Source organism: Myodes glareolus, chromosome 21 (assembly GCF_982192425.1).
Source record: "Myodes glareolus chromosome 21, mMyoGla1.1, whole genome shotgun sequence".
Classification (NCBI taxonomy): Eukaryota; Metazoa; Chordata; class Mammalia; order Rodentia; family Cricetidae; genus Myodes; species Myodes glareolus.
Genome location: NC_142046.1, coordinates 58,582,029 through 58,598,809, shown reverse-complemented (window position 1 = coordinate 58,598,809; position 16,781 = coordinate 58,582,029). Strand labels below are relative to the sequence as shown.

General features: G+C 44.5%; 1 protein-coding gene and 1 pseudogene across 1 annotated transcript in view; both read left to right on the top strand.

The window, feature by feature from the left end:
- The first annotated feature begins 7,797 nt into the window (after positions 1 to 7,797).
- Positions 7,798 to 8,759, top strand: LOC148118736 (small ribosomal subunit protein uS5 pseudogene; annotated as a pseudogene).
- A 643-nt stretch (positions 8,760 to 9,402) lies between these two features.
- Positions 9,403 to 16,781, top strand: part of Cwc22 (CWC22 spliceosome associated protein) — a 45,320-nt gene continuing 37,941 nt past the window's right edge. Inside the window, exons 1-2 of the mRNA XM_048425896.3 lie at positions 9,403 to 9,558; positions 15,999 to 16,140. Of these exons, the coding sequence (XP_048281853.3) occupies positions 16,126 to 16,140 (15 nt within the window). The 5' untranslated portion in view covers positions 9,403 to 9,558; positions 15,999 to 16,125. The remainder of the gene's footprint in view (positions 9,559 to 15,998; positions 16,141 to 16,781) is intronic.

Genomic DNA, 16,781 nt, shown 5'->3' with positions numbered 1-16,781 from the left:
AAAGGAAATGAAAGCTTGGTAAATTTGGAGATAGCTTTTGGACCACCAGTCCCCAAATTTTATGACATGGAGACTTATTTTTAGTTATGAACGCTCAGCCTTATCATATGATTGTCTCATCAGCTCTTATAACTTAATTTAAATTGTCTCTCTTCATCTACATTTTGCCTCGAGGCTTTTTACCTTTCTTTTAAAAAAATACTAATTTATTTATTATGTATACTTCTCCCTGCCTGCAGGCCAGAAGAGGGTACCAAAACTCATAATAGACAGTTATTAGTCACCATGTGGTTGCTATGAATTGAACTCAGGACCTCTGGTAAAGCAGCCAGTGCTCCTATCCTCTGAGCCACCTCTCCTGCCTTCTTTACCTTGTTTTTATTCTGTATGTCCTATTTTCCTGTTTCCTCCATGCCTGGCTTGCTGGCAGCTGCCTGCCTGACTGGTCCTTGGAATATCTCCCTCTTTTTCTCCCTTGTTCTTTCTGACGCCTAGATTCCTCTTCCTAATTATTCTCTCTGCCCACCATCCCTGCTTAACCCTCTACTCTGTATTAGCTGTTCAGCTTTTTATTAGACCAATCAGGTGCCTTAGGCAGGCAAGGATAAATGCAACACATCTTTACATCGTTAAACAAGTATAACACATCATTACAGAGTTAAACAATTCTTCTGCAACACAAACAAATGTACTTAACATCTGTACTTAAACAAATACCCTATGCCACAACATGTTTCCTTACATTTGAGAGGCCGCTCGAGTGGCCCTAGTGACCTAAAGACAAGAAAAAGGAGAGGAAGGAGAGGAAGGAGAAAAAGAAAGAGGAAGGAAGGAGAGGAGGAGACGACAACAATGACAAGGATGAGGACACTAACTGGCTTTACTTACAATGCTAGAATCAGGGAACACATTATCCCACAAAACAGAATGAGAACAGTAAAGAGCCGAGCAGAAGAGGGCATCTCCAGGGTCGGGAAGGGCTGAAGAAAACAGAAACAAGGCGGAAAATGAATCAGTCCTTTCAAAGTCCCATTCCTGTAAGGCTCAGACAGGAAAACGGAAGAACAGAAAAGTAACTGACTGTTTAACATCAGGCTGTTTCAGGTTCCATGAAGCTGACCCATTGAAAAATGTGAATGTCTTTTTCTTCTAAAGGTTGGTCAGTTGACGATTTGACTTGGGTTTGGTTTGGTGGCTTTGGCTTCTCCGCATGAGTGACTTCATTTGTGCTGTTCCATCAACTCTGTCAAGGCTCTCTGGGGGAGCCCAGACCTAAACAAGAGCATGCTCTCACCGTCATTGAATACCAGAACTCAACCTGGCACACGGGCCAGCCAAGACTCCTGGAGCTGCCACCTTCAGTGCAGGGCCTGCAGGTCTCCTCTCCTCCGCTCAAGCCCTAGAGAGGAATTCTCTCCAAAGCTCCTTCATCTGACAGAGGGGGGCTTCTTCTGAATAAAGGCAGCAACAGCAGCAATATCAATAAAGTTTAGAAATAAAAGGAAAGCACTTTCCTTCCTCCCCAAACTCTCATCAAAGCCCAGAAATGAGGGAAGCATCCAAGAGGAGTCAGACTCCATAGCATGGCCTTTATTCCACCGTGCATTCCTGCCCATGTTTCTCACACAGCGGGCCAGCACCACCCTGGGAAGTACTGTAACCCACTCCCCCCAAGCGTCTGTTCCTTCCTGTGGCTTGAGAAGATGTCTCCACCTCACCCACCTGCCCGCAGATCTTATTTGAAGGTTTTTCCCATGCTGTGGGTTTCCCCAATGCATGTCTCTCCTCCTGTTCTGCCTGCTGTGAGCTCATTACTCTCTAGACAGGGAGGGGGTTCCTTTCACTCCCCCCACCACTACCATAATCCTAACACAGAGCATTGTAAAAATGGCAAGATATCTCTGCTGAGGTTAAGCAATGTCCTCCCGTCCTTTCCTACTGATTCACTCTGATGAAATGTCTGTTTGGAATTACCTAGTAAGGGTTCCACATTAGCAGCAAGGAGAAAGTCCTTGAATACCAGCCAGTGAGGGCCCGAGACCTGCCAACCAACACAGGAGTGAGCCCAGGGATGTGTCTTATTAGTCTGTGTGGTCTGCCAAAACCAAAATACCATAAGCTGGGGGATTTATAGAGAATAAACCAGCGAAAAGCAAAAACAAACATTTGTTTCTCATAGTTTTGTGTGGCTTGTCAATCTAACATCAAAGAATTGGCCAGTCTTGTAGCCAGTGAGGGCTGTTCTCATAGATGGCACATTCAAGCTGTACCCTCGGATGATGGAAGGGCAAACAAGACACCTCGGGCCTCTTATATAAGGTGCTAACCCCATTTCTGTGGGCTCTACTCCATGACATAGTCATTTCCTAACCGGTCCTATCCATCTTCTAATGCCGTCGCCTTCTGGGGTGCAGAATTTCAGCCTGTGAAGTTTGTAGAGAGGCAAAGACTCAGGCAATAGCCAGAAGCAATCTTCTACCCATCGGGCCTTGGGTCTACTGACACCCTCACTGACGCATTGATGGCAACCTTGGAGTCTGAGATGCAGACCCAGAGAACCTAGATAGGGTGTTTCTTGATTCCTGAGCCACAGAAAGTACAATTGGTGATTGCTTTGTGTATTATGGGACAATGGACCATACAAGTGACAACTCTGAGCTTAGACATTCTGGCTGCAGCCATCAGTATGATCCACCACGCACCATCGGCCCCTAGTTTTGAGTTGCTCCCCTGCCCTTCCTGTACAGAGGCCAACATCTGCATATGGGTTTGGTTAGTAGGTTTCCTCCCGTTTCCAGTGACCTCATCACTGCTAAGAGTTTGCATTTATCAGAGCAACTCCCTGTGCCCTAAAGAGATTCCTTTTATCTTGGCACCATGGTGATCAAGGCTAAGGCGATCATTGCAGCCTGACTCTCCCTCTGAGCTCCACAGCCTTCCTTTCACTCCTTTCTCTCTCTCTCCTCACACTTTCTTGGCTCCTTTGAGCTCACATTTGTTCTTGGGTTCCATTTTCCCTTTCCCTCCACTTTGCCTTCTTCAAACTTTTCGCCTGCCTCTGCTTTCCCTTACAAAATGAAAACAGCCCTATTCACTTCTTGGAGTCATTCACATTTGTCTGCAAAGAACAGCTTTTTGGAAATAACATCAGAAAGACAAACACAAGTGGGGGGAGGTTTTGGGGAGTTCAGAACCCTCTTCCATGAAGCTTTTGTTTTGTTTCCACCCACTTCCCATATCAAAACATCCCCTGTGAGAGTTAAAAGCTGCTGCTGGCTACCCCAATTAAAGTGTTTTTGTAGAAGCTGTCAAAAATAGGTCCAGGAGCACTCTTAAATTATTACATGGGGGTTACATAAGCACTGAGCACTTGTGAAAACATCCAGCATGGGAGATGAATTGAGTCACTCAACAGTGAAGCGAAGCTTTTGCTTTTCGACGTGACTAATATGCTCATCTGAGAGTTAGGCAGCCTGGACAAAATTATTATAAAAAATCGATAGAAGACTATCTGCTTTTAGGAATCTGTACTCACTTTTAAAAACGGGGCTATAACTATTTTGTACTTCGATTAAATGTGCTCTTAGGTGTAACCGTAATAGGACCAGACATATTACAAAGTGGATTTGGGAAGCAAGAGTAAATCCTTTATTTGCTTAAACTTTTCTTTTTCATGAACTCCACACACTGGCTTGGGTAATGGGGGGGGGGCATGTAGAAATCCATCCCTGTAAACCAAAATGGAGGATATAATTTAAATTTCTCATGGTACTCCAGAGGCATTAGGTGGGAAAGCTCATCCTAGAACTCTCTGCCCACTCCCCATTGCCCATCTCCCCCGGAGTACCAACATCAGCCTCTTGGCATAGGGACAGCTTTAACTGCCCTTACACATTTCCAGACCCCCATTAGTGCGTCGACTCTCCCCTCCCCTCTCTCTGTAACCACAGAATCTAAGTTTTGCTTGGATATTTAAGTTTTGCAATCTGTCTACCTTCTATCTTTTCTACAAGCTGGAATCCAGTCTTCACTGGAGAAGAGAAGACCAAGGATCTTCCTGTCAGTTTAGCAATTGAAGGTAATGATTGTTCCCTGTCTCTCTGGCCTTCACAGTGAATGTCAGTCAATAAAGTCATCCATCAGCGCTCTCTGCAGAAAACTCCCCCCTTGTTGGCATGAGTTTACATGAGACCTATTCACAAAGGTAACCCCTCATATATAATTTCACTGTGTTATTGATCTGTCAAATTATATCCTGTCTAAAAAGGAGAAATGATTCATATGAATTTATGCAAAGATTATATCCCTGTGAAAGTAAGGAAACTTGATAAAAATAGCATTTTCTTGATTCGTATGTGTTAGAGAGAATTCAGTTCCTTAGACATGGTGTACTAAATTTAGGATCTGAAATAACTTGAAAAGAAAGAAAGAATGAGCTATCGTGTATCTTCATAGAAAGACAGAACACTAAGGTCAGAAGTTGTCTGGATAAACAATCACATTGAAAACACTCTTGTTTAAGTCTACTATAATTGCTCTTTTCTTTCACTGGAGCTTGATTCGTATAGTTGGATTCGATTAAACCTATCACCCACTTCAGGGCAGAACTGAACCTCAGAAGTCCTGGATTGTTTCTTTGATACAACCTGACACTTTTAAGCGACCCTATTACAGGAGACAGCCCACAGGATATCCTTAGTCCAGAGGACCAAGTGGAGTTCTTACTGGGTTCTGAGACAGTCTAGGAAAGGGACACCAACACCTACCCTGCTGCCCAAACAAGAGTTTTCATTTAAACCTTAGAACAAAACAAATTTATTCAGAAGGCCAAACGGCTGTGGTCGATTTAATACACTAGTAATCATATCAGAATGGAGTAAAATTGTCTTAGCTATTTCATAAGAGCTTTATCAATGTCGTCCATGAAATAAGACCTTATTATGGCTAGTTATCCTTCCTTATATGGCCACCTCCACCCTACTTTCCCATCCCTGACCTCATTTAACCCTTCCTGTTCCATTATTCCCCTCTCTCCCTTCATCTCCAATGTCTTCTTTCCCCCTTCCCTTAAAGCACCAGCTATGGCCTTTTAATAGTTTCCTGACGTCTATGGGTACCCCAATTTAACATACGAATCTAAAGCGCCCATGTATGAGAGGGAATATGTAATATTTGTCTTTCTGGGTCTGTGTTACCTTACTCTGAGTGATGGTGTCCAACTCCATCCACTTACCTGTACATTTCATTTTTCTTTACAGATAAATAATAGTCCACTGTGTATTCTGCATATTTTATGACCCATCCATCAACTGATTGACATCAAGCTTGTTTTCATTTCCAGGCTTCTGTGCATACAGCAACAATTACATGGATGACCAAGTATCTCGGTGGTAGGATGAAGAGCCTCTGGATACATGCCCAGGAGTGGTAGAACTGGGTTGTGTAGTAGATCTATCCCCAGCTTCCTGAGGAAGCCCCGCACTGATTTCCATAGTGACTGTACCAGTTTGCACTGCCACAGTGTTGAATAAGGCTTCTCTTTCCCCACATCCACACCTTGTCATTTGGTTTTTGGATCTTAGCTGCTCTGACTGGGATAATGTCAAATTTTTGAAAATGCCATATGGAAACTTACTCCTGCAGAACCTTCTTAAAATATATGCATACACATGGGGTGTTGGTTAGCTAATTGTTACTTGACACAAGCTAGAGTCGTCTGAAAAGAGGGAATCTCAACTGAGAAAACGCCCCACCAGATTAGCTTACAGACAAGCCTTTGGAGACATTTTCTCGAGTGACAATTGATGTGGGACTGGGGGCAGTGACACCTCTAGGCAGGTGGTCCTGGAGTGTGCCAGAAAGCCAGACATGTATAGGTAGCACAAAATGTGAGAGAGAGTTCAGAAAGCTGGGAGGGAAAAGTGCAGGTTGTTAGGGTTCAACCCTGGGACACACAGCTGAATTGACTGCTTAACATATCAAAGCAAACCTCATCCAGCACCCTTCAGCCCCACCTGTTACAGGGTCCTCCTGGTTTGGATACCCCACCTCCTACTCTGTAGGGCTCTTGTTAATCACAGCTGTTTCTTCGGCCCTGGATGACCAGAATCACAGCAGACACATGGATTTAAAATGGCTAATCTCAGTTGTCAATGTGATGTTTGGAATCAACTAAAACCAAAGTGCCTGGACATTCCAGTGAGATTATTTTAAACAGATTATTTGAAAAGTTAAGACTCACACTTAATCCCCTCCACACCTGGTGGTAGCCTACAGAAAAGAGAAGAGAGCAATTGATTTTTGTCTGCTTGCCCTCACCCTCACTGGCAAGTTTGTCTACCCTGTTGCTGCAAGTATTAAATCCAACTTCTGCAGGATTCCCACACAGACTGAAAACCAGCAGCTTCCAGAAGTCCTTCAGCACTCCACCACCAGGCGGGGACTATGAAGACCATGGTGTCATGAACTGAACAGTCAGAGAGCCCTTGGCCTTTCCATTGTGAGGCCCCTGTTGTTGGAGTAACCAGACCACATCCTACCAGCCAGTGCGAGACATCCCTTGGGGTGACATTTTGTTTATGATCTAACAACGCAAATAAAGCTTGCCTGAAAATCAGAGTATGGAGCTTGACCATTAGTTAGACATAGAGGCCAGGCAGTGGTGGCACACACCTTTAATCCCAGCGCTCAGGCTGCAGATGGATCTGTGTGACTTCAAGGCCACCCTGGGCTACACTAGATTGCTCCAGTCTCAAGGAGAAACAGAGCCAGATAGTGGTGGCTCACACCTTTAATCCCCGTACACAGGAGTCCCAGGCCTTTAATCCCAACACTAAGAAGGATAGAGGCAGGAACGGGTGTGGTTGGGTCGAAAGAGGAATATAAGGTGGAAGGAGATGGGAGCTTATGGCATTCAGTCTGAGGATTCACAGGGACAGGATCACACCTTTGGTCTGAGGGTGCAGTGGAAGAAAGAACTAGTGGCTGGTTGCTCTACTTCTCTGATCTTTCAGCATTTACCATTATATCTGACTCTGAGTTTTTATTATCAAAACCAATTAGAATTTGTGCCACAAACCCTCATTATGTATTCATTCTTTCAGGTCTTTCCTTTAGAAACTAATACATTAGTGTAGGACCAGCTCTGGGGTTTTTAGTCTTTTCTTTGTTTTCTCTCTTTTGACTTTTTGTGTATTTTTTTTCCTTCTTTTTTTGAGACACAGTCTCACTATGTAGCCTTGATTGGCCTGGAACTCAGTATGCAGACCAGGCTGGCCTTGTACTCTTAGAGATCTGACTGCCTAAGAGGCTCTTGGATTCAAGTGTACTACCATGCCCAGCACAGGACTTTTATTCTTATTCATGGCATCTCTAGGAAAAGGCTGAACGCAGGCTCAACTTAAAACTATAATAGAGAAGCGGGGTTTAGTGGTACAGGCCTTTGATGCCCGCACTTGGAAGGCAGAGCCAGGAGATCTTTGTGAGTTCTGGGCCAGGCAGGACTACATGGTGAGTTACAGGACAGCTAGGGCTGTACAGTGAAACCCTCTCTCTGTGAGACGGCAGAGCTCTGCCAGCCCCAGCCTCCTAAGGGCTGAGTAAGCACCATCATGTTGGGCCTTCAGTTTTGTTCCTCATTACATCATTTCAGTTATGATTAGATTGTCTTCCAGTCACTTGATTTTAAAATCTGGGAATTTAATATATACTAAACATTTTGTCACTTACATTTTTTTTTTTATTGCTAAACTGACTTTTGGTAAAACTTTTGTTGAAAGCCTGAATGGGCTTCTTCTTCTTCTGGAAGACACCAATGGCGGATGATGCCGGTGCAGCAGGAGGGCCCGGAGGCCCCGGGGGCCCAGGATTAGGAGGCCGTGGCGGCTTCCGCGGAGGATTCGGTAGCGGTCTGAGGGGCCGTAGCCGTGGTCGTGGTCGAGGCCGTGGCCGAGGCCGCGGGGCTCGCGGAGGTAAAGCTGAAGACAAGGAGTGGATTCCCGTCACCAAGCTGGGCCACCTGGTTAAGGACATGAAAATCAAGTCCCTGGAGGAGATCTACCTGTTCTCCCTGCCCATTAAGGAGTCCGAGATCATTGACTTTTTCCTGGGAGCATCCCTAAAGGATGAGGTTCTGAAGATCATGCCCGTGCAGAAGCAGACTAGGGCAGGCCAGTGGACCAGGTTCAAGGCTTTCGTCGCTATTGGGGACTACAATGGTCACGTAGGTCTCGGTGTTAAATGCTCCAAGGAGGTAGCCACTGCCATCCGAGGGGCCATCATCTTGGCCAAGATTTCCATTGTCCCTGTGTGGAGAGGCTACTGGGGGAACAAGATTGGCAAGCCCCACACTGTGTCTTGCAAAGTGACAGGCCGCTGTGGTTCTGTGCTGGTGCGTCTCATTCCTGCCCCCAGAGGCACTGGCATAGTCTCCGCTCCTGTGCCCAAGAAGCTACTGATGATGGCTGGCATTGATGACTGCTACACATCAGCCAGGGGCTGCACTGCCACCCTGGGCAACTTTGCCAAGGCCACCTTTGATGCCATCTCTAAGACCTACAGCTACTTGACCCCCGACCTCTGGAAAGAGACTGTGTTCACCAAGTCTCCTTATCAGGAATTCACTGACCACCTAGTGAAAACCCACACCAGAGTCTCTGTTCAGAGGACCCAGGCTCCAGCTGTGGCTACCACATAAGGGTTTTTATACAAGAAAAAAATAAAAGTGAATCAAGTCTGTTAAAAAAAAAAAAAAAGAAAGAAAGAAAAAAAAGAAAACCTGAATGGGATCTTTACTCTTTTTTTTTTTTTTTTTTTTTTTTTTTTTTTTTTTTTTTTTTTTTTTTTTTTTAATCTTTTCTTTGCAGGGTGGAGGGAAGTTGAGACAGGGTTTCTCTGTGTAACAGCTCTGCCTGTCCTCGAACTCACTCTGTAAAACCAGGCTGGCCTCAAGCTCAGGAGATCCACCTACCTCTGCCGCCTGAGTGCTGGGATTAACGGCCTTAGCCACCACTATCTGGCTGGAATGTCTAGTCTTTTGAAGATCTTTATAATAACGCTCTATGGTAGAATACTTACCTAGTATGTGTATCAAAGTTAAGTTTTAACACTGCTAAAAAAAAAAAGCTAACAAAAAGTGACCATTAAGAGCTACGTTTTATGGTAGTAGAAGATGTGCAGTGTTAGAATAAGATGCATGCCTTGAAACCTAGTTCACAAACAAGTTTCTCTATTGTGAACGCCTACTCTCATACGAACTACAATTCCCATGAAGCACCGCGGTTATCTTTGCGAGCGTATTCTCATTTCCGTCCGCGCTACCAGAGGGTCCTGGACTTTGTAGTTCACACGGACTAATGTTTTCGCACGGTCTTGATAAGGCAGGACGGTGTGTTTAGCAGCTTTGCTTTGCCTCTAGTACTGATATACGGTATTACCATTAATAGTATTGCATACTAAAGAGTCAATTTACTCAGGTTTTCACGAATTTCTCGCACTGCCTCCACCCGGGAAGGGGAAGTGACGTACTTCCGGTGTGATGGCGGCACGGTGGCGCTTTAGGTAATTACCGAACTCTTGAGGCTCGGGTTAGACAAGGAGCCAGAATGGGGGCTGCGGGTTACGAGGTCGCGTGTAGAGGGCAGGGGCATGCGAGTGGGTGCTGGCGGGGTGGGCCTCCTTTTCCGCGCGTGGCTGCGTTGGCTCCACCCGTGCGGTGCGGCGTGAGCGGGCTGGGCCTGGCTCCGGTGGCGGGGAGTGCGCGGTTGGGCTTTGGTCCAGGTTCTCCGGGTGGACACCTGACCTCGCAGTCCTGGTAGCTGAAGTCCCCTGTTCGTCCTCGTGCGTTGCCTCAGACACTCATCTCTTGCGACCCTGGAGACCGCGGGACTTTGTCGGCTCCCCAGGACTTAGGGTTGGCAATAATAAACTGTAGTCACGCTCTTGCCTCATTCCAGCTTAATAGCCCACTGGCCAACTCTATTACGTTTTCATTTATGCTTCTTTCCCATTGACTTGACTGGAACTTTGTTGTGTGCCTTAGCCCTCGTGCTCCATGTTTCGCGTGGTGTGTGTTAAACCTAACTCTAAATACCTGTGCTATTCTTAAGTCCCAAACTATAGATCTGCAGCCACTGCCCCTGGCAAGCTGCAGGCCCCATGGTACACTTTAACAAACAGCAGTGTGCCAGCTGTTTTCACCTACTGTAATTGCGAGATGGTTTTATCCATTACAGCCGCTAACGTCTATTTGACGTACGTGGAGACTGATTTTGGAAAGCATGAGTTGAGTTCTATAAAGCACGGTGAGCCGCTGGAGAGATAGCCCAGAGGTTAAGAGCACTTGCTGCTCTTGCAGAAGACCCCGGGTTCGGTCCCAGGCACCCACATGGTGCATCACAACCATTTGCAAAACCAGTTTCAGAAGACCCGATAGCCTCTTGCTGAGCTCTACTGGGACCAACACCCTTACATGTAAAAATGAGCTACATCTTCTGTGAATCGTGCACTGTATTTCATAGACTCCATTTTTTACCATCCCCAGCATCCCTACCTTGCTCATGACTGGCCTAGTTAGACTCAGTCAGAGCATAGACTAGTTCCAAAAGGAAGTGGCAATTAGTAATACAGTTGGTCGGAAGTAGTGTTTTTGAGGGCTATTCTGTCAGATCTCCCTTGTTTTCTGTTGAGATTGCTAACGGGAGGGTGATAGAATGTAAAGACCTCTAATATGGATTTCAGCAAAACCCTCAACCCCACTTTTTAAAACTTTCTTGTACATCTCCCAGGTGAACATGGGATTAGGCATTTGAATGCTTACCACAGCACACACGTGGAAAGGATTTTCATGAAAAGTGAGCACATGGCCAGAGGAGTGGGTTCAAACGAGCCTTTGCCTTTTGCGACACATCAGTAAATCCTAGTGAGCTGAAGCAGAAAAGCAAGTATGGGGTGTCCTTTTCTAATAGTTCTCCAGGGATTGGAGAATCAATCAGCTAGTGTGAGAGACCCAGAGTGAACTGACGTTTAATCTGCCTTTGACCCTAACTCATTAGTGCCTTAATCTGAACAAAGCTCAGCCATACCATGAGTTCTATATCGGTTTATTAGAGTAGATCCTTCTAGACCAGAGCTGCTGTGGCAGGTGGTAGTGCTGTGTTTCTAGAGGCTACGCGCTAAGTTTCTCCATGGAGAGATTTCCTTTAAGCCAGACTATGCTCTGGAAAAAAAAAATAAAACTTCCAATGATCAGAAAGGCCATTTCAGTGCATTCTGTGAGAGCTGGTAGAATATAGTCAGCCCTACATTTAATCAGCAAAGCTGTGGACCAGATGTGATTTGGGGGAGGAGAGGACACAAAATAGTATCAGGGTAAGATGAAGGCCTTATACCGCACTCCTGTGCTTGTACCATTAGGGTCCAGTTTCCTCTTGTAATGCTTCCTCAAAGGGCACTAATAGTGCTGCCTTGATCCAGATTATGTCAGACAGCTTGGTGGTTCCAAGAATAAGGGGTTTGATACGTTGTCAAAATCGCTTGAGGCCTTTGTAGATCTAAGATAATTTTTAAAAAACCACCCTCCCCCTTTCAAACTTAATTTTAGAATTGGAGTCTGTTAAAGTATTTAATACTGTCTGTGATTGAGAATTTCATGGATCTGCTATTTCCATAAAAAGCCTTTCATGGGTTAGCTTCATGAGTCTCTATGGCCCATGTCAGTTTATCAGTTTATGTCCAGTTTCTATATGTTTACTCAAGTGTCACCAAGTCACCGACTTGTTTTTGGGGGGGGAGGGGTCTCTGAGAGCCCATATGCATGGAGTCCCCTATCAGAATAACTCTTTCCTTCTGCTGTATGGCTAGTTCCTACTTGTGTTGCATATCTCATGGATTGAACCCACTCAGGTAACAGTGGCAGAAGTGTTGTGCTCATGGAGAGTCTAGCGGCCATGCAGGCCATCCGTTGGAGTATTTGCTCGTATTTTGAAGGTGTAATTACTGGATAGGTTCTGGTTCACATTTGGAAATACGTCTTACACATGCTACTATATATAAATAGGCCCCCGTTGGAAAGTGTCCTTTCCAAGAGGGTTGCATCTTCTGTGGTGAAACACCGTCTTTTTGAGCCGGTGTGCTTTTGCCAAGTCGCTTGTCTGTGACAGGACGAGGAATTTAATAATTCTTCAAAAAGTCTATAGTGGTGCTGGGAAGAGCAGTGAGCTCTTTACATTCTAGATAAATTGCTGTCATTGCAGGAATTTCCAGTTAGTCTAAGTGTATAGCTCCCCCATTCTGAGCTCTCAGAATCTTCAGGAATGTTCTGTATACGTTTGGGCAGGGAGAGGCATTTACGTGCCTTTAACTGCAGCTGCCATATACGCTGTTCCCAGCTTTGAGACATGGAAATGTAATTAGTGAGGCTCTGGAATGGTGAAAGGGACAATCAGAAGGCATAAATTGCTCTTACTTTGGATAGACAAGAAGAAAAGCCAGTTTGGGGGGGGGGGTTTGTTGTGTTTTTTTTTTTTCTAGACAGGGTTTCTCTGTAGCTTCTGGAACTCACTCAGTAGACCAGGCTGACCTTGAACTCACAGAGATCTGCCTGCCTCTGCCTCCCGAGTGCTGGGATTAAAGGTCTGTGTGGCTGGCTGAAAAGCCAGGTTTGAGAAGTCACTGGGATCGCAGAGGAAAGTACCAGCTCTGGCACAGGGAGGCGAGTGTTTCGTCTGCCTATAGCATGTCTGCACAGTGCCCAGGCGTGCTAATGACGTGAGGATCCCTTATTTGTTCAGAAAGAAGTGTTGTTATTTAATATCATAGTTTAATCTGGCACTTCAAAGTGGACCGGTTTTGGGATAAGAACACTTTCTAGATTTTCCATTTTATAACTTGCCAATTTGACATCAATTTACTAATGCTGGCATTTTCGTTGAGGTGAACTTGGATGATTTGGGCATCAGATAAATCTAGCTTTAAATTTTAGGTATTTTTTTTACTAACTATAGGTTAGGATTTTTTTTTCAGCATTGTAGCTTAGCTTAGTTTTGTTAAACTAAGTTAAAAAAAAAGTCACTGAACTTACCATCCCTCGTGGTTGCCCACCAGAATAAGCTAAGACCCTGTTGCAAAAGGTACCAATATACCTTGATTGCATAATACAGCGAAAAAAAGTTGGAAGTAAGCTGAAAACTCCCTCCCTGTTGGCTAGTTTTCAGTGGGCTGGAACAGGTGCAGGTTGCAGAGGAAGAAAAGGAAATAAGTACTCAGATGTGAATCCTACAAACTTCAGTGCCAGCCTGCCAGGTAGGATGAGGCCACTTGTGTAATAGTGACACTACTGGTACGGGTGTAACCAACCACTTTCGATTGTTTGAAGCCCACTCCAAAGGAGGAAACTCATGCATGAAAGTGTAAGCCCTGCCGGATGGTGGTGACACACACCTTTAATCCCAGCACTCGGGAGGCAGAGGCAGGCAGATCTCTGAGTTTGAGGCCAGCCTGGTCTACAAGAGCTAGTTCCAGGACAGTTAGGGCTGTTATACAGAGAAACCCTGTCTCGAAAAATCAAAAAGAAAAAAAAAAGAAAGTGTAAGCCCAGTCAAGTAGCTAGCTAGAGAAGTCATGGACCTTATTGGAGAACTGTTTAGTTAAGCAGGTAACCACATAATGCCTTCTAAATATGTTAATACTCTTAGACAAATCCTACTGTCTCAGTTAGGGTTTCAGTTGCTGTAATGAAATACCACGACCAAAAGCAACTTGATAAGGAAGGTTTATTTCACTTACATGTCTTAATCACAGTCCCCCGAGGGAAGCCAAGACAGGAGTTCAAACATGGCAGGAAGCTGGACACAGGAGCTGATAGAGGGGCCTTAGAGGAGTGCTGCCCACTGGCTTGCTGCTTGTGGCTTGTTCAGCTGTTTGTTTTAACAAAATCTCAACTGTTCGATTTTCCCAATAAAGATCGGGAACCAGATGCTGAGGTGAAAGCCTGCTGGCTCAGTAAGAGGCAGAGAAAGCACCCAGTTGGCCGTCATCCTCCACCATCACCCCAGAAGCCTCTCCCTTCATCTATGCCTTCTCAGAAAACTCCTCAAACCCAATGACCCTGCCTTCTGCTACCTGTGTGTCTCTCTCTGTCCTGCTAACTCCCTGTTACTCCCTGCTATTTTCTTAATAATCCTATGTTCACTACCTGTTAACTGGTTGCTTGTTCTGCCTCTTGACCTGTGGTTGGTTTTATTTAATTTTGTTGGCAATAAACAGGAAGCTCTTGGATTGTGTGTTAGGGCTGAGCCACAGCACAACTAAAACCAGGTTTTTCCGGTAAATAGTGTAATCTCGGGTTCACAGTGTGATCAAATATCCTGTACGCTCAGCTTGCTTTCTTGTAAAACCAAGGACCACCAGCCCAGGGATGACCCCATCCACAGTGGGCTCTGCCCTCCCCCATCATCACTAAGAAAATGCCTTACATTGCTTGCCTATACCCTAATCTTTGGAGTCATTTTCTCATTTGAAGTTCCCTCCTCTCAGATGACACTTGTGTGTGTTAAGCTGACATAAAAACTAGCCAGGACACCTACTTGTGGTTTTAATGAAAATACTCTGTATAATGACTAGGAGGCAAAATCAGATGCCCGTGGCTTCCAAAGGTGCTGAGAGTAAGTGATTCTTGCGTACTGAACCCTAAGGAGAGCATTTATACCTTCCCCTCTTAAGACTGAGGAGCTGGGACATCACAAAAAGAAAGTGAGAAACCATGGAATGCCATTTCGTGTGAAGGGTGCTGGAATGAGCTACCTTTCTGTGCGCTCATGTTGGAAAGAGCATTGGAGCAGATAATCTCTAGCATTTCCAGCACTCACATCTTTTTCCAGTTGTATTCACTTATTTTAATACTGACTACAGTTCCTTTTACTCCTTGTATCTTTCAGTTCTTTCATTTTTCTTTATTTCATTTTATTTTTGTGATTTCATTCTCATCACAAACTGAGTATGTAATTACAATAGAATTTTGATTGGCAGGTCTATATGAGCATAACTACCAATTCTGCGCTTTATAGAAATTACTAAAATATTTTTGGCAGAAAAATAATAGAAGACATTAGCAGCTGGTAGCTCATCAGTTAAAAAAAAAAAAACTTGCCTTGCAAACAGAAGACCCTAGTTGATTCCCCTAGAACACTCTGTAGAAAAGCCAGGCTCCGTTCCTGCTTGTTGTCCAACACAGAGGAGGCAGAGACAGACAGCTCTTTGGGAGTCACAGGCAAGCCAGCCTTACCTCCTTGGCAGTGCCTAGGCAGTGAGAGATCCTTTCTCAAAAGAATGGATGCCTGAGGAAAGACACCTGAGGTTGTCTTGTGGCCTCCACAGGCACGTGTGTACACATGCACATGTACACACACAAGACATTTCAGCAGATATCGTTCCTTTAGAACCAAATACTTCATCTTTAAATGTGCATGATCTGGAGCCTTTTGCCTTTAGTAAAGCAGGTTAGGACAAATCTCAGTTTATCAAGTTATTTCTATTCGGAGTGCATTTCAAATGATTGTTCTGCACAAACATTGGCTCTTTCGTTTGTAATTGATATGGAAACATTGGGAATTGTTTCCTTGGTTTATTGTTTTATATATACAATACTTGATTATGTAAGCGTAAGTTTTCCTTGCTGAAGCATTTCAATCATAGTGTTACAAGAACTCTGGTTTTAAACTGAGTTTGGTCCCTACCAGAATAAGACATTCGTGGTGATATTTTGTTTGTGACTTTTGTGATATTTTGTTTGTGCTATAATACATAAAGCCGGGCAGTGGTGGTGCATACCTTTAAACCCAGTACTCAGAAGGCAGAGACAGGTGCCTGACGTGTAGAAAGAACATGCTGTTGAAGAACAGAGACAGTTGAAAATGAAGTGGTCAGGGGCCTGACATGTAGAAAGAACATGCTGTTGCACTGTTGACCATCATTATTAACAAGCTCTTGTTACTGTTTTTTAGGTGATGTGAGGAGACAGCAAAAGAAAACTATCAAGGAAATCAGACCATTGAGTGCGTGCGTGCGTCTTGAACCAACTGGAGGAATCTAGTTTATTTGGTCAGCTGACACTTGCAAATAGAAAGTAGTATGGCACACATGAAAGTAAGTATTTGGACCTAAGCTAAAGATGTAAGCTATGGTCAGCCATGCCCTGCCCTTTAAATAACAGTGCATTTATAGGGCTAGACAGTTGTGTGGTAGAATGGTACTGTGCACACTCTGACACAGGTTTAGCGTGGAACAGGTATTTGAGCAGAGGGGCAGTTGAGAAAACATACTGGCTATCTGTGTGTGTGTGTGTATGTGTGTGTATGTGTATACACAGGAGTACATAGTGTACATACAGACATACGTAATTGCTTACATCCTGTTCTCCACGCATCATTTAAATGTGTACACGTGTAAAAAGGGATAACAAATAATGCACACAGTGCTAACTAACATCGTTCTCAAGGAGTGTGCTTCCCCGAGTGAGGTGCAAGGCAAGTAACTCCTTCCTTCGCTCAGTCTAGATTCTTTCATGACTGTCCAGTTTGTTCATGTGTGGACGTGGGCTTCTCTGTTCTTTGTTGTAGACATTTGTTTATTCATCAAATGAAGAGTGAATTGAATGTTACAGTGACTCCTCCAAGCGTTTTTAACAGAGTAGTGTTACACAGCCTTCTTATCTTCGGATTTCCTTCAAGGTGTGAGGAAGCAGAAAGCAAATCATAACTGTGATATAACAAATGAGCTATGCACCG